Here is a 26606-nt window from a genome sequence, read left to right as displayed (position 1 = left end):
CCCCTTGTACTTCATATCTTTATATATAATTCATGGCTTATCAAAAAAAAAACTAGAAACACAGATTTTTATCTGCTCATCAATTAGTGTAAATGCTCTATTTATAATGAGTGAGAGATCCCAAAAAAAATGGAAGAAGAGAGGTTGTAGCAAATAGAGAGAAGGAATGATAAATATAAGAGAAAATACTCATTGGAGGCCGCTGCTCAGACACACACTTCTAGGCTAAAATAAATCACTAGAAATACAAATTTTCAGCAGCTCATTCATTAATGTAAATGCTCTATTTATGATGATTGAGATAGTACCTTAAAAGAGAACCCAAATGTGCTAAAGAATCATGATGCTACAAAACATTTTTAATTTATAATCTTCTGTGCTAATCAATTAGTGTAAATACTCAATTTATAATGAGTGAGAGATCCCAAAAAAAAGGAAGAAAAAAGAAACTAAATAGAGAGAAGAATTAAGGAGAAATAAAAGAGAAAGTACTTATTATAGGCAGTTGCTCAAACACACATTTATAGGTTAAAATCTGAATTAGTGGAGACACAAATTTTTAGCTGCTCATCAATTGTATAAGTACTCTATTTATAATGAGTCAAAGGTACCCTAATAGAGAACCCTAATGGCCAAAGATTCATGACACTACAAATTTTTTTAATTTATAGTATTTACTTTTCTTTTTGAAATGGTAATTTTTTATGAATTTTAAGATTTTCTAAGTTTAATAAATTTTCAACCTAATAACTACTGAAAGAAAAAACCGGATAAAATTTAGGGGTTTAAAGTGCAATTAGTGGTCAATTAATCAATTCCATCATTATCGAAAATAAAACTAAGAAAACAAATAAATGCGAACGAGATCTCTGCATTTTGTTTTCCTCCATTGACATTCCCTTAGTAAAGTAAAAACAAAATAAAATAGAAAAGGGAAAAATTAAAGAAAAGAGGGTAAATAAGAAAGAAAAAAAATCAAAGAGAGAAAATAGAAAAATATAAGAAAAGAGGAACCAAATAGAGACAAGGATGAAGGAGAAATAAAAGAGAAAACACTCATTGGAGGTAGCTACTCAAGTACACACTTCTATGTTAGAGTCTGGATCATCATCTATCTATCTATATATTATCTATATATGTATGTAAAGCACACTTGTGTTTTTTTAAGCATTAAATATGTATATGTACAAGAGACTTCATCATTGTATTAAATATAAAGATTAAATTAAAATAATAATCTACATTAGTTTTTTTTATAAGCATGATAATCCACATTAGTAAGTTGACATATGAGGGAGTAAGGATTAAGAAACTGACAGAAATGAAAAGTCCACAACAATGGTTAAATAAATAAATAGATGAATATGTATAATCAACAAACAATGGATAATGTACTCCTAGAATGTATTTGTGTTTTCTGATGTATTTATATTTTTTTTTAATGAAAGGTCAATGAAATGAACTCGCAAAAAATTATACTACATGCATATCCATGGAGATGTAACCGACTAAAAAAATTTAAGTATCAGTTATTAGAAAATAATGAGATTATAATCTGAAATCGTGTGGCATACCACAACTCTAAAAACTTAATAAAATTGCAATGTTGAAAGCCGTTAACTAATTAAAAAATAAAATTATAAGACAATAGTGAAGGAAATAGTGACTCTTCTTCTATTTAATATATTTCTTATATTTATAAAAAATTATAATTTATAAAGATCTTACAATCAAAAAATACAATTAAAAACAAATATGTGCATTTGAGTTTATATGTAAAGGAGACTTGGTCCCCGTAGGATAACTCAAGTGGTAAGAGCTGGAGACATATGGGTTGGATAAGGGGAGGTCCAAGAATCGATTCCTGGCGAGTGCAATTTATCTTTCCGATGTACAAAAAAAATGTAAAGGAGACTTGAGTTTTACATTAAATACATTAAACCATAAAAAAATAAATATTTATTTGCATTTGACAAATATTAAATTTTTATTTAAAATTATTTAAGTTTTGCATTTTACAAATATTAAAAATTAAAATTATTTTAAAATTGAAAAATGCTGCTGCAAGGTATTTAATATTAACTATAACATATATGTGCATTATTGGAAAAAAATGTTTTTTATCTATGATATATTAATAAAAATTACTCAAGGAAGTATAATAGAGAAAATAATAATGGTCAAAGTTGAATAAATGTTTGCTCTGAGAGGCTTGGTCTATCCACTTACCGTGATCGTAGAGCCTCAAGAAATTAGTCTCATGGCTATCGGCTGTGAGAAAAGACTCTCAAACCAAATAAGTTGAAAAAAATTAAATTCATAAGATAATACTTTGGGCTTTTATTTTTGTAAAAATGTTATTTAAGTTATCACTTATTATAATTCAAAAATTTAAAATTAATTTATTTTTCTTGGTCTTGACATGTCACACCAAATGACTTTTCCATGTAAAAAATATAAAAAATGATATTAAAACTTATTTCATGACATTTAACACTTACTACTTAGTTTCAAAAAAAAAAAAACACTTACTACTAAACATGTTTTTAGTAATTTAAATATTTCAAATTAACTTAATAAATTTTCATATTATTAAATAAATAAAAATTTTAATTATTAAAATTAATTTATGCTAATAATTAAATTTGAGTAATATTAATTATTTATACAAAATGAACTATAATAATATTTATTGAAATGTCTTGACTTAATTTTTTTATATTTATAGTGAAAAATATTTTAATTTTAATTATTTAACTATAATAATTTTTATATAATGTTAAATAATATTTTAAGTAAGTCCGTGCATCACACGGGTATGATATCTAGTATACAAATAATTTTAGATGCTCATCAATTAGTGTAAATGCTATATTTATAATGAGTGAGAGATCCCATGGAAAAAATGGAAGAAAAGAGGAACCAAATAGAGAGAAGAAGGAAGAAGAAATAATAGAGAAAATAATACTGATTGAAGGCGGTTGCTCAGGCACACACTTCTATGTTAGAATCTGAATCATTAAAGACACAAATTTCTAGTTACTGGTTAATATAATTGTGTAAATGCTCTATATTTAATGAGTGAGAGGTACCCTAACAGAGAACCCTAATAAGCCAAAAATTTATGACACCTCAAAAACATTTTTAATTTTTAATTTTATTAACTTAGTTAATGTTGTATATTACTTTTCTTTTTGAAACGGTAATTTTTTTTTTATCATTTTTATGTATTTTAAGATTTTTCAATTTTCATAATTTTTCAACTTAATGGCTACTACAAAATAAAAAACCGGATAAAACTTAGGGGTTCAAAGCAGCAATTAGTGATCAATTAATCAATTCCATCATTATCCCGAAGAAAACAAATAAATGCGAATGAGATCTCTGCATTTTGTTTGCATACATTGGCATTCCCTTAGTAACTATATATAATATATGATTTTTTTTAAACTCATTCCCTTAGTAAATAAAAACAAAAAGAAAAGAGAGAAAAGGGAAAAATGAAAGAAAAGAGGGTAAATAAGAAGAAAAAAAATCAAAGAGAAGAGAAAAATGGAAGAAAATATGAACCAAATAGAAAGAAGAATGAAGGAGAAATAAAAGAGAAAATACTCATGGGAGGCTGCTACTCAGGCACACACTTTTATGTTAGAATTTAAATAACTGAAAACACAAATTTCTAACTGCTGATCAATTGTGTAAATGCTCTATTTATAATCAGTGAGAGGTAGAATTCTAATGGGCCAAAGATTTATTACATGACAAAACATTTTTTATTTTTAATAACTTAATTAATATTGTATTGGCTTTTCTTTTTGAAATGGTAAATTTTTTAATTTTTTATCATTTTAATGAATTTTAAGATTTTATAATTTCATAAATTTTCAACTTAATAACTACTCAATAAAAAACGGATAAAATTTAGTTGTTTATAGTGAGCAATTAGTGGTCAATTGATCAATTCCATCATTTTCGAAAATAAAACAAAGAAAACAAAAAAATAAATGCGAATGAGATCTCACACGAAGCGAATGTGAGTCACCGACTGTATTGAGCTGTGGCCGTTAGCTGTCCAACTCCAACTTTATTCCTTCACACTCGCGTTCGTCTCATGTCATTAAAGCTGGAAACGAATATATAAGGAAAAATAAGCATAAAATGATTTTTTTCCCCTTACAGTCAATGTCTTGAATATTACTATAATTGCTAGTATCTTGTAAGAGTATATTCTTAATTGATGATTATCACTGATTTTCATATAGATCGAAATTTAATATCAAAAGGTCAACCACCTAATTTGAAAGATAAAGATGTAAAAGAAAACAATTTATAAACAAATTTACAAAACATGAAATTACTTTTTTCTTCGTACATCGGAAAGATAAATTACACTGGTCAATAATAAATTCCTAGACCTTCCCCTATCAAACTCATATGCGCCCTAGCTCCTACCACTTGAGTTATCCTACGGGGACAACAAACTACTTTGAATTTTATTTAAAAAATATTTCTTGTTTATACGTGCTTTCTCTTAGACATTTACATAATTAACATGTATATATTATACATTTTCAAAAAAAATGTATATATTATAAAAAATACAATAAAAATACATTTGTGCACTCACACTTTGTTTGATAGAGAATAGATAAATAAAGAAGTAAAAGTTAAGAATAGAGACATGAGTAGAGAAAAAGGTGATTACGATTGTTTGGTATAATAAAGATATAAGAGAAAGATAAGAGAAAAATGAGGTGAATAAACAAGATATTTTTTTGCTACTTCATAACATTTTTACCCTCATATCTATAAATATTTAATTATTTTTATAGTTGATCAAATGAGCAATGATTGAAAGTCTAAAAAAGATGCACATGTGGCCAACTTCTTCTCGTTAATTTTGAGAAGACTATGAAAATGTTGGATAGTACACCATAATTTTCTCTCTTGATGTACACTATCAAGTGACAAAATGAGGGAGGAGAGATGCGATCCATGCTAACTCTCTCGCTTCCTTTTTCTCTGTCGCCAAAGTTGGTGCTGCCAAACTGACTTTTAAGGCTATTTTAGACAATTTGCAAACAACATCTATAAACTTTAAAAATAGAATCCAACCTCCCGGATGTTACCTTCTGTTAACAGTTTTGGTCCCTTGACAGTTTTCCGTCAAAACACTAACATTTTTTTTTTACCTATATGGCATTTTTAAATAATATTTTAATTGAAAAGATTAGTTAAAAATAAAAAATAAAACAAGAATCTCCATTAGCTCTTCATCTTCTCCAACATACAAATCTAGAAATCCAAGAAAAAAAATAGAAACCCCAAAACCATTCATTCATGAATCTTCATTGGTTACCTAGATATGTGTCTCAACCATCCAAAAGCTCTACTCAACATAAGATAATGCCCATTTCTCATCTTTCTTTTACCATACATAGATAAAGCTACAAAAACCTCTCGTCTTGCAAGATCTATTCCCATGAACCATCATATGGTAAACTGGTAGAAGTGGTGAATGGTTATTTAGTGGACACACTTTTTCATCCATAAGCGCAAGAACTCAAAAATCAGCACATGACTTTTAACCCATTTGTAGAAAGCTCAGGATCTGGCTTTTGTGGAGGAGGAGAACAAGGATATACTGTTGGAGTTGATATTATCGCCTCAACTGACTGGTTCCAGTATTCCCTAATCTAAAATTATTTCACTAATTCTACCCTCAAATCCCTAACTTGATGTCCCTACCTCAAATCCCTAAATCTCTCATCTAAGATACATAAATCTAGTTTCCCGCGTTTTTAAGAAAATATAAAAAACCTCCATTGTTGCAGAAACTGAAGAATTAAAAGCCAAAATAGGAACAAGAGGAAGAAAGTTTTGCGAATCCAGAAACTAGAAGAGGAGAAAACAAATAGTTGGAAGAAGAAGAATAATAATAGGGAGTAGGAGGAGGAGGAGGAGTAGGAGAAGAAGAAAGCTTTAAGAATTGAGAAAAGAAAGAGATTTGCATTGAACATAGATGGTATCGGAGCATATCTCTCTTCACCTTAAAAAATTTCAGATCTGAAAGCAAATTCCCATACCACCATAGCCAAGCCAACATGTCCAAACCCATATGTGATACCATGGCCTATGGCTCTATCACGATTTCTTCTTCATCTCCCTCCATCTCTCCATCCCGAGTTAGCCTCCGTCTCGATCTTTTTGTACTCGGCGGAGGAGTCGTTCTCCGACTCGAGCCCCTTTCTCTTCCTCATTTATCGTGAAGAGCGCCCTCAAGGGGTCGTGCAAGCACTGCCATTTCATCACGTGCTGCTCCAACTCTAGGTTCAGCTCAGTCTCTATCTGCGCCGGAGGAGAAGGGGACGACGAGCACAAAGAAGAAGCTTCATGAGGCTCCACACGCACTGATGGACGGAGCCGACGATGCAGTCTTGGAAAAGGGTTCCATTAAGACCCGAATCTCGAAGGAGTCTTCTGGGGTCGAGCGTGATGGGCTGGAACCTGAATTGGAAGGGCCTATAGTACCAATCTGGTCCATGTGCTGGCTTGGCATGGAAGGCTACCAAAATAAAAGTATTTTTCGCATTTTGGTTCGCGTAAGCTCAACGCTTAAGGCAGAGTCATTTACCCCTTAACTCCCTCGAAGCCGGAACCTGTGCTATCGGAGGGCTACCGCCGCTACTCCTTCACCGTCGTTGACTGATCTGATGACCCTAAATGCCTAGGGTAGCTCCTTTGATCATGAACTTGAAGTTTCGTGCTTGAGGTGAAGTTGGAACGAGTTCTTTCATAGCCCTATCCCGAGGATAGAAGGTTGAGTTCTACTCTGCTGCTGACTGGGATCATCCTATCTCATCCCTTTCCTTTCTTTATGTGGTTGTTTACTCGACCCGAATTTACTCGACCCGAAGATGGCTTCAGGCCTACAGTCTTTCTTTCCCATATGATAGTTGGGAAGAAAAGTTCTTGATGATGCTGCCATAACTTGTCGGTAAAAATCAAATACTATTGTCCCCTCACACACACTTTTAGGTTGGAATCTCAATCACCAGTGTTGTTCATCATTTAATGTAAATGGTCTATTAATAAGGAGTGAGAGATCCCCCAGAAAAGAGAAAAATAGAAAAAAGAGGAACCAAATAGAGAGAATAAGGAAGGAGAAATAAAAGAGAAAAAACTCATTAGAGGCAGCTGCTCTGGCACACAATTCTAGGTTAGAATCTGAATCACTAGAGACACAAATTTCTAGCTGCTCATCAATTAGTGTAAATGCTCTATTTATAATGAGTGAGAGATCACCAAAAAGGAAAAAATGGAAGAAAAGAGGAACAAAATGGAGAGAAGAAGGAATGAGAAATAAAAGAGAATATACTCATTGGAGGCAGGTGCTCAGACACAATCTTCTAGGTTAGAATCTGAATCATTGAAGACACAAATTTCTAGTTGTTCATCAATTAGTGTAAAAGTTGTTTTTATAATGAGTGAGATATTTCAAAAAAGAACCCTGATAGGACCAAGAGTCACGACACTACAAAACATTTTTAATTTATAATCTTCAACCTAACAACAATATCCCCTAGTGCTGCACAAATAATTTCAATAAAGTGTTACACCATTATGAAAAGCAAGGACGAAGACCAGCCTGCCCAACTAGAATTGGGGCTCAGTTCGAAGACTTCATACATCAAGAAATAATGATGGATGTAGAGCTTAATGGATGAAAATTCACCTGGTATGGGGCAAAGAGACAGAATATTCAGATCAGAGTAAAAATTGACAGGGTGTTGGTGAGCTGGGAGTGGAGAGCCTTGTTTCCTCATGCAATCTTCATAGTCTTGCCATCAATTAGCTCAGATCATAGCCCTATTTTGATTGACACTATACCAGACAAAAAAAAAGCCCAATCTCTTTCAAATATGAGGCCTACTTGGGGGGATCATGTAGATTGCAAACAAGTTGTTAAAACAGAATGGCTGCCAAATACACATGGAAAATCGAATTGGGATACTCTCAATAATCTGAAGAGGAGCAGCAAGAAATTAAAAAACTGGAGTAGGGATACTTTCTAAAGAGCTGACTTGGAAATCAAAAGGATGAAACCAAGATTTGAGTGTCTATCCAACAGAGGTGTACAGACCCAAGATCAGGAAGAGATGAGGTGGGTGAAGGAGATAATTAAAGAATCATGTTGCAAGAAGATAAGTATTGGGGTCAGAGATCAAGGCTCAGATGGCTCAAGTGGGGGGAGGGGACTCAAATTTTTTTCACGCCACCACAATACAAAGGAGAGGGAGAAATAAGATCACTAGGATAAAGAATGAGGACAACGCATGGGTATAAGGCACACCAGATATTCTCAAGGCAGTGAAGTCTTTCTACTTAGAACTCTTCTCTACCACATGAACTACATATATAGTGTAGGGGCTTAAGGTCATCCCAAAGCTTGTCTTTGGGGAATGCAATTATCAGATTACTAGAAAGATCCAAGATGAGGAAATGAAAAGAGCAATTGATAGTTTGGGGGACCTAAAAACGCTAGGGCCAAATGAGCCAAATGACATCTTTTTAAAACAACATTGAGCCACTATTAAGAATGACATTTGTGATGTTGTATGACGCTTCTTTAGCAACGAATCTCTCTCAAACAACACCAATGAGACAATTGTGAGCCTGATTCCAAAAATCTCCAACCTAGACATTATCACCCAACTAAGGCCTATTAGCTGTTGCAACTTCATCTATAAGGTGAGCACCAAAATCATAGTTAACAAACTCAAGCCCTACATGAATGGACTAGTATACCAAACCCATAGTGCTTTTATACAAGGAAGACAAATCCAAGACAACATTTTGGTGGCTCACGAGGCGTTCCAACAATTCCAAAGATCCAAAACATACCAAGAAGGGATCATGACCCTAAAATTAGATATGAGCAAAGCATATGACAAAGTCGAGCGAGGCTTACAAGAGTTCCTAAAGGCTCTTGGATTCAATGACTTATGGGTAGAAAAAATTATTTCTTGTGTGAGAGGTGCCTCCTTCAGGTTCAAAATCAATGGTTCCTAGTCAATTATGTTCTCCTCAAAGAGCATTCAGGCAAGGGGATCATATTTCCCCATACCTGTTTGTCCTCAATGACGAGGAACTCTCACATATCATGTCATAAAACCTCTCTCAAGGGAACTTGAAAGGTCTAAAACTTGTTAGAAACTGCCTAACTATAACCCACCTTCTGTTTGCAGATGACTCAATCTTCTTTGCCAAGGCCCTCGAGGAAAAAGCCTACCAGCTCATCTTCACCCTCAATGGCCTTTGGCCAATGAAAAAACAAAGAGAAGACAGGCATAAAGGAACCTGAAAGGTCTAAAACTTGTCAGAAACACTGTAACCCACCTTCTTTTTGCAGATGAATCAATCTTCTTTGCCAAAGCCACCGAGGAAGAATCCTACAAGTTCATCTGCAACCTCAATGCCTACTCAATTTCCTCTGGCCAATGAAAAGCGCATAGAAGTCGGGCATAATCTTCAACAAATTTGTACCCCAACCACCCAGAACAAAAATTGTTGCTATCCTAAACATGAGAGCATGAGACAACCCAAGGAAATAATTGGGGCTCCCTGTAGATTGTGGAAGATCAAAGTGCAGTACTCGAAGCTGGATAAAGGAAAAAAATTTCCAAAATATTGAGGGATGGAAAGAAAAACTGTTAAACCAAGATGGTAAAGAGGTTTTGATAAAAGTTGTCCTACAAGCTATTCCCTCTTACGTTATGTCAATCATTAGGCTCCCTAAAGAATTTTGCAACTCTTTGTGCTCTCAAATTGCCAAGTTATGGTGGAGGAGACCAGGGAAGGATAAAGGTATCCACTAGAGAAGGTGGAAGGACAAATCCATATCCAAATGAAGATGGGGACTAGATTTCAAAGACTTCAACCAAATGAATACACCCTTCTAGCCAAGATGGTCTAGGAGCCTATTTCGCTGTGGGCCTTAATCCTTGAAACACTTCATAGGGATGGTCGAGTATACTACAAGGATGAGGCTTCTTGATAGATAAAGGGCAGTGGACTATAGGCAACGAGACAAGGTGATAATCTGGAAAGAAAACTGGATTACCAATTAGTTAGTGGTGCCAACAAGAAACATTGGTCTAACTACCACAATGAGCTCGCTCTCTATTGACTCTCCAGGTCAGTGGGATGTAAACAGACTGGTGAATACTCTTCCAAGGAATTTAGCAGCCCAAGCTATGCAAATTCCTATAAGGATCATAGATGGAGAAGATGATTTTCGTTGGCCACACAACAAGGAAGGGTTGTACACTATTAAGTCAGGGGCTACCAAGTTACCCAACTAGACCACTCACCTTAAGGAGATGGTCTCAATCCCCCTTGTGTCTGGAAACACCTTTGGAGTATTAATGCTATAGAAAAATTGAGGTGCTTCTCTGGAAGTGTTGTGTTCAAGCTCAACCAGTTGGCAAGATCTGTACAAAAGAACCCTTATCCCACATCCCATGTGCCCTCTATGTTCTCAGGTCCCTGAGTCAATTGAACATGATATGCTAGGATGCGAGTGGACGATCCTTGTCTGGGCTGCGATTCCCCTTCAACTCCTCCCCTTTAACGAGCAGACCCCTGTCTCCCAAAATTGGCTTGACCAAAACATCCAAATGATAAGCGCAGAGAGAGAGAGAGAGAGGGGGGGGGGGGGTGTTAACTCTACTAGCACAAACATCATGGGGTATTTGGAAGGAAATAAATTGCAGCTTCTTCCAAGGAAGAAGGCCAAATCCAGAAGTATAAGTCTCCAAGATCCTAGCTACCATTAATGAGCCTGAAAACTCGCTTCCCTCGACCATTGGCTTCTCCCCAAGACAAAGCAACCCTCAACAAAGACAAAGAAGGGAGCAAGAAGCTTACCAAGTCTGGAGGTGGCCGCCTCTAGGGGTGATCAAATGGAAGGTGGATGCTGCCTTTAGACCTCCATTTTCCATAAGTGGCATCGGGATCGTAATGATAGATGAGATGAGATCTACTCTCCTGTCGCGTGCTAAGAAAGTTTTTGCAGGCTCCCCCTTGCTGGAGAAGCCCTTGCAATTAGATAAGCCTTGGTGATTGCATCTAATTTTCATCCGACCTTCGATGTGGTGGAATCTGATTGTCTCCCTCTCATCACTTTGATCATAGAATACAGATCTGAGTGGGCTATAGACTCGATTCTGCAAGACATTCAAAGCCCGAGACACAATTTCCAGCGATGTGGCTTCACTTGGACTGCTAGGGAAGGCAACAATGTTGCACATGAGCTTGGAAAGAAGTGCTTGAATTAGGAAGGAATTAGCTAGGCCTTGAGAGCAACAACTATTATCTAGGGAAGTTGAGCAACGACTATTCTCTAGGAGTTCTTTCCTGATCGTTTGTGTCCTTGTTTTGTTTTTGGTTAATTTCTTGTCTTTCGTAATCTCGTAATTTCGTTCTCGTATCGTCATTTGTCGAGAGGACCTATTTCTGAACTTTGATTCTTAATAATATTCTTTTGCTTTAGAGAAAAACAATGCATATTTTAGTTTGTGTGTGAATGTTTTCTATATATATATAGTATATGTATCAAGTGAATGGAGTTTCTCAGAGGAGTGAATCTTAATCATTAGAGCGGACCATGAATGATAACGATTAAAACATAAAGTAAGACGAAATGGCTAAATAACATTTAATCTCAACTACCGTGTATGATTACGGACACACACATATGTATCCACTCTTGTCCTTATTTTCCTATGTAAAAAATATCCTCTTGTCCCTATATTTCTTTTTCTTATTTTCGGTGAAATGTCCCTATTTCTCAAACCATGGGAGTTTAAGTTGAGCCCAGTTGTGATATCCAATTTGGTCTGGTAAAAAGTTGGGCTTCCTGCTGAAGCCGGGGACAGCTCAGAACATGACGTGCAAGACTCTGCTTGTACTAAACGCCACTTGTTACCACTATAGAATTGTTACCAAGCCTTCTGGTTTTGGGAAATGTAGAGGCCAGAGTAAGAAAATGGCATTTATTTGCTTCTCAACTAACATCTTGTAGTATGCTGAGAAAACTACCTGCTACTCATAGCCCACTTTGATTATGTATGTTTCAACGTGTATCTTGTAGCTCAAGATATCTTATAAATTTGTATTGAGTACATTCTTCCACAAAGTTGAGTGACATTGTGATGATTACAGCTAATAAGATTGTTCTTTTTAATTAAACTTTTTATCACCTCTACTTGTCAATTTTAGTTACACAGTAGTAGCATAATAATACAAGCATGCAATCTCTTTTTCAAATAATACAGCATGCAAATAAAGTTTTAGACACTGAAAATACTAATTAATATACTCTAGTTTAGAGTGGAAGATTTTTCTATTTTGACTTGTGTGCCTTAAAAGTTAAGTTGATCATTTATAAGATTCTCGGAATTGCAGCTTTGCCAAACTGTAGCTCCACTGCAGGCTACAGCTTCAAAGCACAATAAATCATCCTCAGAGCAATAGTTCCCGATACTGTAACTCCATCTTTAAAGCCTCATTCTCTCTCTGAATAAGCTCATTACTGAAGAGAAATTGAAAAGCATGGTGCACTCAAGTCATTTTCTGGCTTCTTTGCTTCTGGTGGTGTTGTTCAATGTGGCTAAAGGACAGCCTCTGGTACCTGCATTGTTCATATTTGGGGACTCAGTAGTTGATGTGGGCAATAATAACCAGTTACCCACCATTGTTAAGTCAAACTTCCTTCCTTATGGAAGAGACTTCCAGAATCACCAGCCAACAGGGAGATTTTGCAATGGAAAACTTGCCACAGACCTCACTGGTACTTTTTTTCTCCCTCAGACTCCTTTTAGTACATGTTTAGAAACTCGTTTAAAATTTATATATCGTGGTGGACAAAAGCAACTTCCCTTAACATCTGCTTTTGATAAATAAACATCCCTTCCTTATAAATCACCCCCATTATCTTGTTTTTTGACAAGGCTTTCATTTTTTCTTTTTCCATTCACCGCAGCTGAAAACCTGGGATTTACTTCTTACCCACCAGCTTACATGAACTTAAAGACCAAAGGAAATAACCTCTTGAATGGTGCCAACTTTGCCTCAGGTGCTTCTGGCTACTATGAACCTACAGCCAAGCTATATGTAAGTGTATATTTGGAAGTTTCAAGCTTTAAACATTCTCACTTTTTTTCATTACTTGTCATGATCTCATCATATCGGTAAGTCCTGATATGTGTATGTTTTGCTTTTCTTTCATTTGTTTCCTCTTGTCTAGCATGCAATTCCTTTGAGCCAGCAACTTGAACACTACAAAGAATCCCAGAATATATTGGTGGGAGTAGCAGGGAAATCAAATGCTTCTTCAATTATTTCTGGTGCTATATATCTTATTAGTGCTGGGAGCAGTGACTTTGTTCAAAACTATTACATAAATCCTCTGCTTTACAAGGTTTATACTGCTGATCAATTCTCAGACATTCTCATCCAATGCTATGCCTCTTTCATTCAGGCATGTCTTTCTCAACCATGTTCCACTAAGATGTGTGTGTTGATAAAAAAAATAAAAGTATCAGAAGAAAAAAGAAATATTTGTTTTCCTTTGCTAAAGTCATTTGCTGGTTTTTCTTTGCAATTTAAAATTCCAAACATGCATTTGACAGAATTTATATGGACTTGGGGCAAGGAGGATTGGTGTGACAACATTAGCTCCAGTGGGTTGCTTGCCAGCCGCCATCACTCTCTTTGGCCATGATAGCAACCAATGTGTGGCAAGGCTAAACAATGATGCTGTTAACTTCAATAGAAAGCTAAACACCACATCTCAGAGCTTGCAAAAATCACTTCCTGGCCTCAAATTGGTCCTCCTTGATATCTACCAACCTCTCTATGACCTTGTCACTAAGCCTTCTGAAAATGGTACAACATCTAACTCTGCTAATTAATCCCACAAAGCCAAATCTTATTGCATATGACTCATGAACAAGGGTTGTTAACAAGGTTTGTTTGTGTTGCACCCTTCACTATTGCAGGATTTGCCGAAGCAAGGAGGGCTTGTTGTGGAACCGGCTTGCTCGAGACGTCTATACTGTGCAATCAGAAGTCCATAGGAACATGTGCCAATGCATCTGAGTATGTCTTCTGGGATGGTTTTCATCCCTCAGAAGCTGCAAACCAGGTTTTGGCAGGTGATTTGATCGCTGCTGGCATCTCTCTGATATCCTGATCCAACATTTTTAGGGTCGCTTTCTGCAGTTGAGATTTTTTAGGAGTTATTTGTCATTGTTGTTGTGAGTTTGGCTTATGTGGTAGGAGGTGAATATGTTCAATTTCAAAGCTTGCTATGTATTATCAAGTTTCCTGTGTAATAAGACCAATATTGGTGTAAGCTTTATGTAAATTTTCTGTTTTCGGGTGTTCAAAGGTGTTCCTGCTGGATTTTTATTCTACTTATATTATTTATAGAATCTAGTTTTGTGTGACAGATAAACTAATCGCAAATACAGACATAAAACTATAGTAGAATACTAAATAGGTTCATTAAGGAGTGCATCTAAAATCTGGAATTTTCTAAGTCTGGGTTGTGTTTATATCCTGTAGAAATGCACTAATGAAGAGCATGTACTCGTCCATATTCCATAATTAATCACACAGGCTCAAAACTGTTATCATTTGTGAATTTGCAAATATGTGATATCAATCTATTTATTCTAAATGATTCTTTTAAGATGTCAATTTCTTTTTGTACCATAAACAGTCAAATTTTTCCAGTTTCATGGACCATCATGGGCTAAGAAGATGAATTTTTCCATGTAAGCTGAATTGCATGTGTCTTTCTCAAATGAACGAGTTTAAGAAACTCACTAGCCTTGTATCGATGTCAGAAATATGACAGATAACATCAGTTTTATGCACAGTACTGCTTTTTAAAATATGAATGAGAGGTTCACTTCGAAGCATAAATGTAAATTATAATTATAATTATTGTTGGAAAGTTCACCATCAACATTTTAATTCTTAAAGCAACTCGCATTAGACTTGTGAAGAATTTAAATAGTTTACATAAAATTATACAATGAAACTCCATTACCATCATTCTACAAAAAGAAAAATCATTTTGACAATATAACTAGTTAAGTGTTAAACATATAAACATATGTTAATACAAGCTCAAACATGGATATATAGAATATATCTTTCACTAGAAGTCTACACTTTTTCAAACACTTCCTGTCCTACTCTCTAAACCAAACAAAAGATGACCATTCAGACAACTAGCTTCAGAATTTATCAATAGTCGGATTTCTCAACTCTAATCAACATCAACAAAGGTACAAAGGTGCTGGAAGCTTCAGGATGGATTTAAACCAGGTGTCAAAGCAAGGGGATAACATCACCACTCATGAAGAACAAAACCAGAGAGATTACTATTACCTCTCAGCATAGAGGTTGCATAAAGCCCAGCAATCAGCAAACAATTCCAAAAGGTAGGTGAAAATTCTCCCACCAGCAACAGCTTCTGAAAGAAGGTAAGTTAGGACAATGTCAAAATTGATGTACGTATAGCTAAATGTAACAGGTCCAGAACAAGCAAATACAACGGCACCTGCAGGTACAGAACCTTCAAAGATTGTCTGGACAATTGTAATTTACAAGATAAAAGTAATTCTACATCAAGAATTTACGACAGCAATTCAACAATTTGTTTATATCTGCCTCACTGACAAGAACTTCAGCATTCCCATTACTCTCAGTATTCTCCTTTGCAGCAGTCCACTGGTTCAGAATGCTGATTATCCTCCTGAGCTATTGTTCAAAGGTAAAGGGAAACAAATAAATGGAAAATCATGCATCCACATAATTAAGCATGTCATCCTAACTGTCAGTAGGTATGGCTCGCTTGTTATAGTTAGGCTCGTTGGATGGCTAGTAGCAAGATAGAGGTTTAAAGGTATGATGCTTATTTTAAAGGACAGTAATCTAAACAAAGATCATTAATGCATTTGTTTCCCTGCTTAAGAATTTCTCTTTAGTGAACCACATTGACAATATATAAAGGAAAATAATAAATGTCACCAATGGACTCTACGACATAACATACAAATTAACATTTAGTTAAGGGGAAATTACATTAACCTCTCCTGAAGTTTTGCACTATTGCACTGACCTCCCCTCTATTATTTAACAAGACGCTAACTACCCTTATTTCATTGGTAACATTGCACTGACCTCCCTTCAGGTTTATTATAATTGCACTGACCTCCCCTGAGATAAGATACCTCAAGGGAGGTGAGTGCAATTTCCCCTTTAGTTAATATTTAATTTCCGCTGTATGTACCTGATCATGTAAAAATTCCTCTGTAACATACAGTATCATTAATAAATACCAAAAAAAATGCCCTGTATCACTGTATGTTAAGACTGTAAAACAAAAAAATAATATAAACTAGTTGCTTGTGTAAATGATTTCCTAGCAACGACAGGAGACGTGAAACTCATTAAATTATGTAATGATATATTATTGCATGTGACAATCTATCAAAATGAAATTCTTTTTTATTTCAACAAAAAAAATGTTTTAACTTTTTTATGATGAATTTGTTAGTTACTATAAATTATCACTTTTTCTCTAGCCTGAGCTAATTACTGCAAGATGAATCAAAATGGATTCTTAATCATATAATCTTGACAGCATGCAAACAAAAGGAATGATTAAATCCAACAGTTTATTTTTAAGACATCGAAACATCATGCCAAGAATTGTGACTCATGCATTTGAATTCCTGTCCATGCAAAGTAGGGATCAGAATCAGAAACAACAAATTCAGCTAACTACAAGAGAAGGATACAGATGTATTTATAGCATCTGCTGTTGAACCAGGAGAAGACAAGCTTTCCTGTTGGTTGAGAAGCTCATCTTCAATCAGATCAATTCTTCCGACAAGAACTGAAACATAGTTACATACACTTGGAGGGCTCATTTCAGTTTCTCGAATTCTAACCAATATTCTAGCAATTGCATTCCAGATTGCATTTGTAGCTTCCAAATCATCCGAAGCAAAAGGGAATATGTCAAGCAGACCAGCTAAAAGGCACGAATCTGGAAGGCACAATGCCATTTACCATTATATTATGTTATTAACTAACCCAGAGATACAGAAAGAAGGAAATAATTTAAGTTTGTGGATGAGAGTGAAAGAAAACTGTTTTACCCTGTGAGACCTCAGAAGCATGATCAGCAACATCAGACAAAATATTTGCAAGAAGAACTCCAGCTGTAACACAGCAATTCCCAACCTGCAGGAGAAATCACCAATTCACCATGCTTTTTCAGTTGGCTAAATCATTTTCATTTCTTGTCAATCTATGAGAAGCACATAATAATATAGCAAGAGAGAAGCACATAATAAAATACAAAGAGGCACAAGAGCATGAGCATCAGGTTACCAGATGACATGATTCATAATTTTAATCATAATAATTATTTCATATAATTTTCTACATCAATTTAGAAAATCAGGTGTTTATTCTTTCGGCAGATATTTGATTCCCACAACAGGTCTCAAAATTCATAATTGACAAAGGTTTGAACAGCACGATTAAGTCGGCGCATTAGTTCACTGCTCAACTGAATTTAGATTTAGTTTTTTCTAAAAAATCCTCCATAAGAAGGACGATGCCTTTTTAGTTCAGATAAGTGTAACAGTAACTTCGATTCTCAGCCACCCTTATATATTAATAAATTGTGAATTTATCATCAATGTTCAGCGTTTCATGAAAGATACTTGCAATCTTTTTTGGGGGAGAGGAGCCTAGTATTGAAAACCCTCATCTTCGTCTATTTGAGCAAAACCCACAGTCAAAACACTTATCATGGCTTCCGGAAAATGTGGAAAATATCCATGAGAAAATATCAGAAGTACACAGTTCAATACCTCAATTGATGGTACTCAGGGGAACCAAGAAAAGGAAAACAAAAATACCATATTGTTCATTGACAGAGAAAAAGCTCCTTACCTTAAAGATATAAAAGCTTGTGATTCTTCTTAAAATTCAAATATTAAGAAAAAAATAAAAAGACATTAATTATTTTGGAGAATTCGTTACAATATTTATGAGCTTGAGGACATAATTTTCCAAACTAAGACATCCCGTTGACAATATTTTACACCCCAGAATGGACAAAACAAAATTCAAATATGAATATTAAAATTCATAAATTTACAGCTCATCTAAAACCAAATTATTGATTTCAACAGTTGACCTTTAGCAAAATGCATCAATATTGAAAGTTTTACCTACAGCAACACTGTACCTCAACTTTATCTGGGAACTTAACCAGATCACATATTAGTCGAAAAAGCTCTTCACTTGAACAAATTTCCTGAGAATGGTCGTCTATAATAGAAATGGCCTCAATTGCACGAAGAATTAAATCAAGAACTGAGTACCTGAAACGTTAAGATATTAGGCTGTCATATCAGTTCCCCCAGATAGCTGGATGGATAGATATCTAGAAAATGAAATGTAAGAGGGGAAAAATTGCAAGCCAGTCCATTTTCGAAGCATGTGTCACTGAAATTGTCAGAATTATTTCAGAAGATAAATCATTGCACAATGTAGGGTTGTGGATCAAGGCACCTTTCAGGGATTCTTTCACTAGTTAATTTGCTTATCTCAAAAGTCAAGAGATTGATCAATATACTTGCCAAACCAAGCTTCATCAAAGGTGGAAGAAGAGCATCCACAACTTTCGCCTGACCTTCCAATATAGCTAATATAAGCCCAACACTCTGTTAAAAAGTAGAATACTCTTATCTATTGAATGGATGGAACGTGCATTCTGACTCAGAAAAAATGTCAAATTACTCATTTTGTTCTCTGAAATTATATTTTTTGTGAAAATATTTACAAAATGCTTTTGACAAAGTTTAGTGACTTGTAACCTCCATAAAAATAAAAAAGTTGAACTATCATGAATTACTCGTTACCTTTTCTAACAGCTGAAGGTTCAAAGTATTTTCTGCAATCCATAATATTTGACATAGTATATGTTCAGACTGCAACGCCTCAGCCCATGTAATGGATTCACCACTTTGAAGACCGACAGTCAACAATCTGTTCCCAAAGCTAACTATAAGAGATGTTTGCAAAATAAATATGATGGTGCCAAAAAGTAGTATGATACCTAATTTACAGTGAAGGACAACTAACATTCATAAAATTCTTGAGATAAATAAATAAAACATCACTCCACTTTCCTATCTAGTTGAGTAGGCATATCTGTGTGCATATTCTTCTTCTTTTACAGAAAGAAATTTATTAAGGAAGGAGATAATAGTACAAAGAAAGATGATAAAACATCCTTTGAAGAAAACAAAGCAAAACTAGCACCTAGGAATTGAATCATGCAGTAACGCATGCCAATCTTTCTGCGTGTCTGAGAAAGAAACAGATCTAAAAACACCATAAGAACTGAGTAGAACCCTAGAAGGTTTACCTAATTCCAAATGAAGTAAACAAGTGTTCTGTAAAATTCTAGCATTCCTCTCCAGCCATAAACAGCAAAGAATCACAGACAGAAAATTGCCGCAAAACCTTAGCTTCTATATTTAAGGTAAAACCTCTGAAATCAACTAAGAGAAACTGATGCAAATCCCTAGGACAGACCCAACATCCTCCCAAAATCCCAAAGAGCCCATTCCCATGATAAGTAGCTATAGAACAATGCAAAATGAGATAGCTCTGCTTTCAAAACTATTACACATAATAAGCACTGGCAGACAAAAGAATGGGATTCTGCACCTCAGTACATGTAATTACTGTTACTGTTAATTCTGTAAGAATACAAAAGAAGAAAGATGAACAAATTCAGTAAAAGCAAAAGAGACTATAACTCAGTAACCTCATATCATGTAAGTTCCTGGAAAAAAATGAAAATGTTCCAATTGGGAATAGACAAGGAATAATTAGATCTGCGTGGAGCAGTCAAGTAAATTGGAAATAAACAAGGAACAATTGAAGATGCAGAGATGAAAAATCAGGACTAACAAGAAACAGTAAGTCAGTAACCAATCAAGTAAATTTGATCCCTAACATCAGGTATAAAAATTCCAAAGTTGACAAGAAATACATGTGTAAAAAATGCATCATACCGGCATGTTTCACACAGGCCCTGAGGATCATCCAGAAACAATTTATCCACAATTGTGTCAATTAGTCCTTTTGTCGAGACTATATGCTTCATTGGAACTTCGTGACAGGCAAGGTTCCCAATAATTCCTATGCTAATTTCCTACACCATGTAATTAATCCAAAAAAACATGCAAAAATAGTGACATTAGAGTTCTCAGTTACCTACCTGATAATTTTACATTAACAAACTATTAAAAGAGTGCAGTCTGAATCATGATGCATATTTTGATATTGACTTACAGTAACACGCATCGAATTGCACACACCGAGATTTGCCAAAAGAACTTCGAGTATGAGATTCTCCACCTGCAGGATTATGCCCAACAACCACTATATTACAGTTTATACAACAAGCAAAAGATTGAATGGCTCAAAGCATTGACAAGCTAAATGTATTTAGATCCTGGTGAGAGAAAGTGACAATGATGGTTTTTGATACCAATTACCAGGAGCTTGATGGTTGATGGAGAAAGTGGCATGATAAAAAAGCTTATGTCAGAAAACATTCAAATGATCATCTATCATGTTATTAAAAAGCCAATATGAGTGAAGTTTGAGACTTAAACATGGTTTTGCATGACCAGGTAGTGACAGCAAGGTATATCGAATCAACTCATTATTTGAAGAGACCACTACACGGCTAGAACACATTTTGAATAGAAACTAATATTTGACAATACGAAAAATGCTAGCAACACACTCTTTTGAACACGCAATTTCTTTGAAAAGTCAATGATTTGCCTAGTCAATTGATCACTTTTTTCAAAAATATGTTGAATTTCGCTAAAAATTGACCGATCATCATGAGAGCTAACAAAAGGAACTCCAATAAACACTGACTAAACCACCAAAAGACAGTGTGTCCTATCATACCATGAGTTCGGCATGTGTTCTACTAGCAGCTAGATCCCACAAAACGCAACCACATTCCTCCCAGGGATCCTCTCCAACCGAGACACCGGAATTTCTAACTCCAAATCCATCATCACCCCTACCTTGACATTCTCTTCGCCGGTCCGAAAACTCACTGGAAACATCAACATCCATGTTCTCAGATTTTTTCATGGATGATTCAATGTGTTCACCATTAGCAGCAGATGCAGACGGTGGTGCATCCCCTTCTTCAGAAGCAGAATCTGAAGGTAGAAGCTTCCTTATCAAGGAGATTATATAACTAGGATCAACCGTGGTTGATAAATCGAAAAACTGCATGAGGAAAAATTCAAAAACAATCACCAAATAGGAATTGAGAATTGAGAGTATGAACAATCACCAAAGAACAATCGATGATAACCTCATGTGACGGAGCGGAAGGGTGGTGAGTGGGACCACTGTGTTCTTCTTCTTCTTCTTCTTCGATTGCTGGATCTGCTGGAACCGCCATGCGTTTCTTTACCTTAGCTTGTTTTTCCCTCCAATTTTGGAAAGCACGAGAATTTGCAAAAAATGAAGTCTTAACCTGCGTGAGACAGCCCCTGATCAATCTCCGTTACTGAGTCTGAGTTGGAGAGGTTGTGTACTTGGGATTATTTTTTTGTCAAGGGTTGAGTACTTGAGTTTAGATTTTTTTTAACTTTTTTTTTTTGGGCTTGACATAGAAAAGACACGTGTTTTTTTTTGTCAGCTGACATTTATGTGATTACATCTTAGCTAATTAAGGTAGAGGTCTCGGGAGGGTCTTCCTCAATCCAATAGGAATCCCGAGTGATAGTACTAGTTAAGTGAGCAAGAAAATCAACAACTCTATTATCCGACCTCTTGACATGAGAAACAGAGAAATAACTAAATCTTAAAGACATGTTCTTACAAAATCTAATAACATCATGTAGGTAGGAGTCCTCTAAATTGTTACTCTTTCATTGTTGCACCAAAATTAGAGAATTCATTTCTAGTAAGTGACGTCAAGATCCTTTGTCCATTCCAGTGCCCATTTAGCTCCTAAAGCTTCCGCCATCGTGGCATCATCTTGCGCTCGCCCTTTCCTTGTTGCTGCCACCATGGTCTGTCCTTTTTCATTCCTTATGATTGCTCCAAATCCAACTCCATCTTGTTTAAGTGCAGCATCTATATTGAGCAGCGTCTACAAAGTATGTTCACAATCACAAGTAGCTAACCTACTAAAATTCAGGCAATGAATTCCTAGATACAATGAAAGAAACTTATTTTCTAAGCCGAAATATCTTTTATTAGCTTTTTTAACAGCCCTCCAACATATACAACTCATTATGTTTTACTTGAGTTGCAGTATGTATTTCTCCAAGTCCGAGGGAAGCCAATATCATGGCTTGAGCAACCTCAAAGGAATCAAACTAACAACATGTAGAACTCGGGAGATGGGATAACTTTGTTGGAAGTCCTATCCTATTTAGTTGGGTTAGTGACTGAAAGTTCTATGAAGTTTGACGACCAGAGCCACTTCACTAACTAAGGAAGAGAGTATTGGTTGGCTAATGGTTATGGCTATAAAGTAACACATTTGAATCTATATTATAACAAAAGATCATGTACTTATGTAGTTGGAGATTAATGAAAAGGGAATTTTTTTCCTTTGGTTATAGCATTATACTCCTCCTGTGGTAATGATAATCGCTTTCCTTTTAATCAATCAATTTATTGGATATGATAAGTTTGACATTGTTAATATTGAGTTGTTGAAAGCCTATAGATAGCTAGCTAGCTCGCAGATGAATAATTTCATTTTGAGCAGTGAAAATAAAATGAAGAGAAAAATGATGATGCACCGACGGTGTAAAGTTTTTTTACACCGTCAACCAATCAGATTTTAAGGTTGTGTCACGTCAATTAATAAAATTAAATAAAAAGAAAGATTTTCTCATATCCTTGAAATTTGATTGGTTGACAGTGTAAAAAAACCTTACACCGTCGGTACATAGAAATTGAACTCTAAAATGAAAGCCCTAAGGTCTAATTTGTGATGAATTTTCAGCTGATATTAAATCATCAGCACTTTTTCTCATAAATTAATTGTTCTTTTTCAAAAAAACTTTTTCTCATAAATTAACTGTTCTTTTTCAAAAAATAATTAAGAAAGAGAAAAAGATTTACAAGAAAAACAGAACAAAATATAAGAGATTTTTTAAGAGATGAGTGAGATGTAATGCATACTATAACAATAGTATCCAAAATATTTCCCTAAATTTTATTTGGGTTAGCTAGATTATTTTTGTGTAAAATTGGTTTGGTTATTCTGTACGGCCCAACTTTGGGTACGCCAGAATAATAAAGCCCAATTCCAACCCATCAGGCCGATAACATTCCCTTCAGCTTTTCACCAAAAAATAAAAAACTTGTGTATTGAAAAAACAGACACAAAATAAAAAGACGCCGTTGCCGGGGATCGAACCCGGGTCACCCGCGTGACAGGTGGGAATACTTACCACTACACTACAACGACCACTTGTTGATATTAAAGTCAAATCTATGTATTTATAACATTTATTCGTTCTATAGGTAATTTCCGTTGGCCATTTCTGTTTCTCCCATCATTAAAGATGATGTTCCCAAAGTAACCTCGCATACCACAAGTAAATATAAGATGTAGTGATGAACCGGGGGTGTTTCACACTCCACTATTTTTTTAAAGGGTTAAAAACTATAACCGTCCCTGAACTTTGAGCGAGTTTTGAAAACCGTCCTTCGCCGGAAAATTATCTGAAAACCGTCCTCAGACTTTTAAAAACAAATTTGACCCGTCCCTCCGGTCACCATAGGTCCGGCCGGAGCTTACGTGGCCGTCCACGTCATTAATGAGAGTCCGACGTGTATTTTTTTAAAATAATAAATATTTCCTAATTATCTGAATTACCTTATTTATCCTAAATTAACTCTAAATTCCCAAATTAACCTTAAACCTAGTTTCTTCATATCTTCATTATCATCTCTCTCCTTTATCGTTTATGTTCTTTCTTATTTCTTCATCTTCATCTCATTTCATCTAACAACAATATCATCATCTTCTTCATGTCTTCATTTCCTCCAACATCCCAAAACACGCCACCACCCCCAACCCTAACACATCGCACCACCGTCGCAACCACATAGCGCCGCCGCCGCAACCACACCGCACCGCCACCCCCAACCCTAGCCCAGACCGCGCCTCCACCTCCAACCATCAACAAACCTCAAAACGCGACCTAGAAAGAAGGGGGTTTTGCTGGGTTTGAAGAGAAAGAGGGGGATTTGGCTGGGTTTGAAGAGAAAAAGGGAGATTTGACTTCAGATGTGAACAACAGTGGAGGAGCTGCCGAGTTTCGTTTCAGATCTGAACAACGACGGTGGGAGACTACCTTCTTCTTCTTCTTCTTCTTCTTCTTCTTCTTCTTCTTCTTCTTCTTCTTCTTCTTCTTCTTCTTCTTCTTCTTCTTCTAGGGTTTTCTGGGCTTGATGTGTTTCAATTTGCGCTTTCTGAGTTTCGATTTGGGTTTTGGGTTTTGTGGGTGGTGGTTCTGGGTTCGATGTTGAATATGTTGCAGTGGTGGTTCAATTTTGGAGCCTGTGTATTCTTTCCTGGGCTCTGGGTTTTAGGGTTTGTGGTGGGTTCTGGATGTTAAAGATAATAATGAAGAAGATGATGATTTCTGAATTTGTTTCTTCAAGTTGTTTAAGACTTGATTGTTATCAGATTTGCTTAAATTTCTGGGCTCTGCGTGTTTGAAGTTTTGCACAAATATGGTGCCAACGCCTAACATAATGATAAAGACATATTAACTATTATTGTATTCCTTGAATACTTTCGTCAGAATTTTTGGTATGCCCAGCAATTGAAGCTTATTCTTATTTTTATTTTGCCATGGAATCTTATTTTGCCATTGAAAATTCCCTGAAGCTTATTCTTATTTTGCCATGGAATCTACAGTCACAAAGTTTCAATGGAAGATGATGAAGAAGTTTTTTTATTTTAAAATTCAGGATGAAGATGTTTATTTTGAAATAAATGATGATGTTTTTTTTAGAAATATTTATTATTTTAAAAAAAATACACGTCGGACTCTCATTAATGACGTGGACGGCCACGTAAGCTCCGGCCGGACCTATGGTGGCCGGAGGGACGGGTCAAATTTGTTTTTAAAAGTATGAGGACGGTTTTCAGATAATTTTCCGGCGAAGGACGGTTTTCAAAACTCGCTCAAAGTTCAGGGACGATTATAGTTTTTAACCCTTTTTTAAAATGTGTTTCACACTCCACTATAATATTACAGAAATGGTTGGATAGAAAATGAGAAAAAGATGTAATAAAATTTAGTGAAAATAAGGTAGAAAAATATGAGGTGTGAATAAGTTAAGGTTGGCCGAATATTTAGTAATTCATATAATAAGAGTTATAATTCATTCACACTTTTAATTTTAGACTATCTTATTAACATTCATTCTCTCTTTTTATTTTTCTTATTTTTATACCACATTATCCATATCTCTAATTTTCTCTTCTTTCCATTGCATGATAGATAAGTGCGTGGATGGAGTGTCAATATAAGTAAATTTATTCACTTACTCAATTTTGAAGGAGAAATTGCTTTCATTTTCACTGAAATTTATCACCATTATACTAATCTTCTTTTCTGTTTGTAAAATACATTGACATCTCTTAATTTATTTTTTCTACGTGTGAGGGCTAAAGGCCATACATCTCTTCATTTCTTTTTCATTTAGAATCATGGAGGAGTGGAGTGATGAGTATTATAATAAAAAAGTTTTAAGGAAGATCAATGTAATAATAATAAACCTCAATAGAAATTAGTGCAATATTCTTAGTACGTATATTAAAAGTGATTAATATCTTGGATTGCGCCGGTGGCACTTGCAATTGCTGTCAATTGTGATGGCAGCTCTCTTGGAGTGTTGTTGCGTTCAGGGTTTGGAGGTTGTCTCCGCCACTCTAATGGAGCTTGGATCACCGGTTTTCTTGGTTGTGGTGCCCAGGGAATGGTGCTGCATATGGAACTCTTAGCAATTTATCATGGATTGGAAATTGCGTGGAACCTGGGGCATAGACAGATTGAGTGTTTCTCAGATTTCTTATTGGCCGTCGGCTTGATACAAAAGCCTCCCCACCAGTTTCATGTGGAAGGTGTGTTGGTTGGTAGTATCTTGATCCGTTGCGGCATGACTGGGCTGTCCAGGTAGCTCATGTTTTGCGTGAGGGGAATGCCTGCGCGGATTTCTTAGCGAAAGCGGGAGCAAGTCAGGATCATGATTTTCTTCTCCTCCAGGATCCCCCTAGAATGGAGCATTTGCTTGTGGCTGATTCTCTGGGTTATGTAACTGTTAGGCAGTAGGGGCTTCTCTGTTCTTGTTGTTTTTCCTTTTTCTCTTTGTTGTTAAGCATAAAAAAATGATTAATATCTTATTAAAAAATAGAG

General features: G+C 35.4%; 2 protein-coding genes and 1 non-coding gene across 5 annotated transcripts; 1 reads left to right on the top strand and 2 right to left on the bottom strand.

Moving 5' to 3' along the window:
• Positions 1-12336: 12336 nt before the first annotated feature.
• Positions 12337-14454, top strand: LOC130748052 (GDSL esterase/lipase At5g22810). The gene is made up of 5 exons (XM_057601139.1): positions 12337-12853; positions 13046-13176; positions 13310-13543; positions 13695-13950; positions 14064-14454. Exons 1-5 carry the CDS (start codon positions 12616-12618, stop codon positions 14255-14257), a joined length of 1053 nt encoding a protein of 350 aa, XP_057457122.1. The 5' UTR covers positions 12337-12615; the 3' UTR covers positions 14258-14454.
• A 672-nt stretch (positions 14455-15126) lies between these two features.
• Positions 15127-21762, bottom strand: LOC130748051 (uncharacterized). Of its 3 annotated transcripts, none has more exons than XR_009022577.1 (11): positions 21521-21761; positions 21100-21432; positions 20467-20532; positions 20187-20326; positions 19023-19149; positions 18673-18824; positions 18347-18482; positions 17244-17328; positions 16881-17131; positions 15638-15837; positions 15127-15550 (listed from the first exon to the last, which is right to left on the bottom strand). XR_009022577.1 is itself a non-coding variant. In XM_057601138.1 (11 exons), the coding sequence occupies exons 1-10, from the start codon at positions 21608-21610 to the stop codon at positions 15700-15702; spliced, it is 1518 nt and encodes a 505-aa protein (XP_057457121.1). In that variant the 5' UTR covers positions 21611-21762; the 3' UTR covers positions 15127-15550; positions 15653-15699. The 3 variants fall into 3 exon arrangements, 2 of the variants coding, with proteins under 2 accessions (XP_057457121.1, XP_057457120.1); XM_057601138.1 differs by having other exon boundaries at positions 15653-15837; positions 21521-21762; XM_057601137.1 differs by having other exon boundaries at positions 15127-15837.
• A 1807-nt stretch (positions 21763-23569) lies between these two features.
• Positions 23570-23641, bottom strand: TRNAD-GUC (transfer RNA aspartic acid (anticodon GUC)). Its single transcript has one exon. It is a non-coding gene; the product is annotated as a tRNA-Asp (tRNA).
• Between the last annotated feature and the right edge of the window lie 2965 nt (positions 23642-26606).

The sequence above is a fragment of the Lotus japonicus genome, chromosome 3 (assembly GCF_012489685.1).
Source record: "Lotus japonicus ecotype B-129 chromosome 3, LjGifu_v1.2".
Lineage (NCBI taxonomy): Eukaryota > Viridiplantae > Streptophyta > Magnoliopsida > Fabales > Fabaceae > Lotus > Lotus japonicus.
Note: the sequence above shows the minus strand (reverse complement) of the source record. Positions and strands in the feature narration are given on the sequence as shown.

Bases quoted from the DNA above. Each gene is read 5' to 3' on its own strand.
- LOC130748052 (XM_057601139.1), top strand. From the start codon at position 12,616: ATGGTGCACTCAAGTCATTTTCTGGCTTCTTTGCTTCTGGTGGTGTTG. The intron at 12,854-13,045 runs GTACTTTTTTTC...CATTCACCGCAG, and splicing joins ACTTGCCACAGACCTCACTG to CTGAAAACCTGGGATTTACT. The intron at 13,951-14,063 runs GTACAACATCTA...TCACTATTGCAG, and splicing joins CACTAAGCCTTCTGAAAATG to GATTTGCCGAAGCAAGGAGG.
- LOC130748051 (XM_057601138.1), bottom strand. From the start codon at position 21,610: ATGGCGGTTCCAGCAGATCCAGCAATCGAAGAAGAAGAAGAAGAAGAA. The intron at 21,433-21,520 runs GTTATCATCGAT...TTCCTCATGCAG, and splicing joins CTTCCGCTCCGTCACATGAG to TTTTTCGATTTATCAACCAC. The intron at 20,533-21,099 runs GTATGATAGGAC...ATAATCCTGCAG, and splicing joins GAACACATGCCGAACTCATG to GTGGAGAATCTCATACTCGA.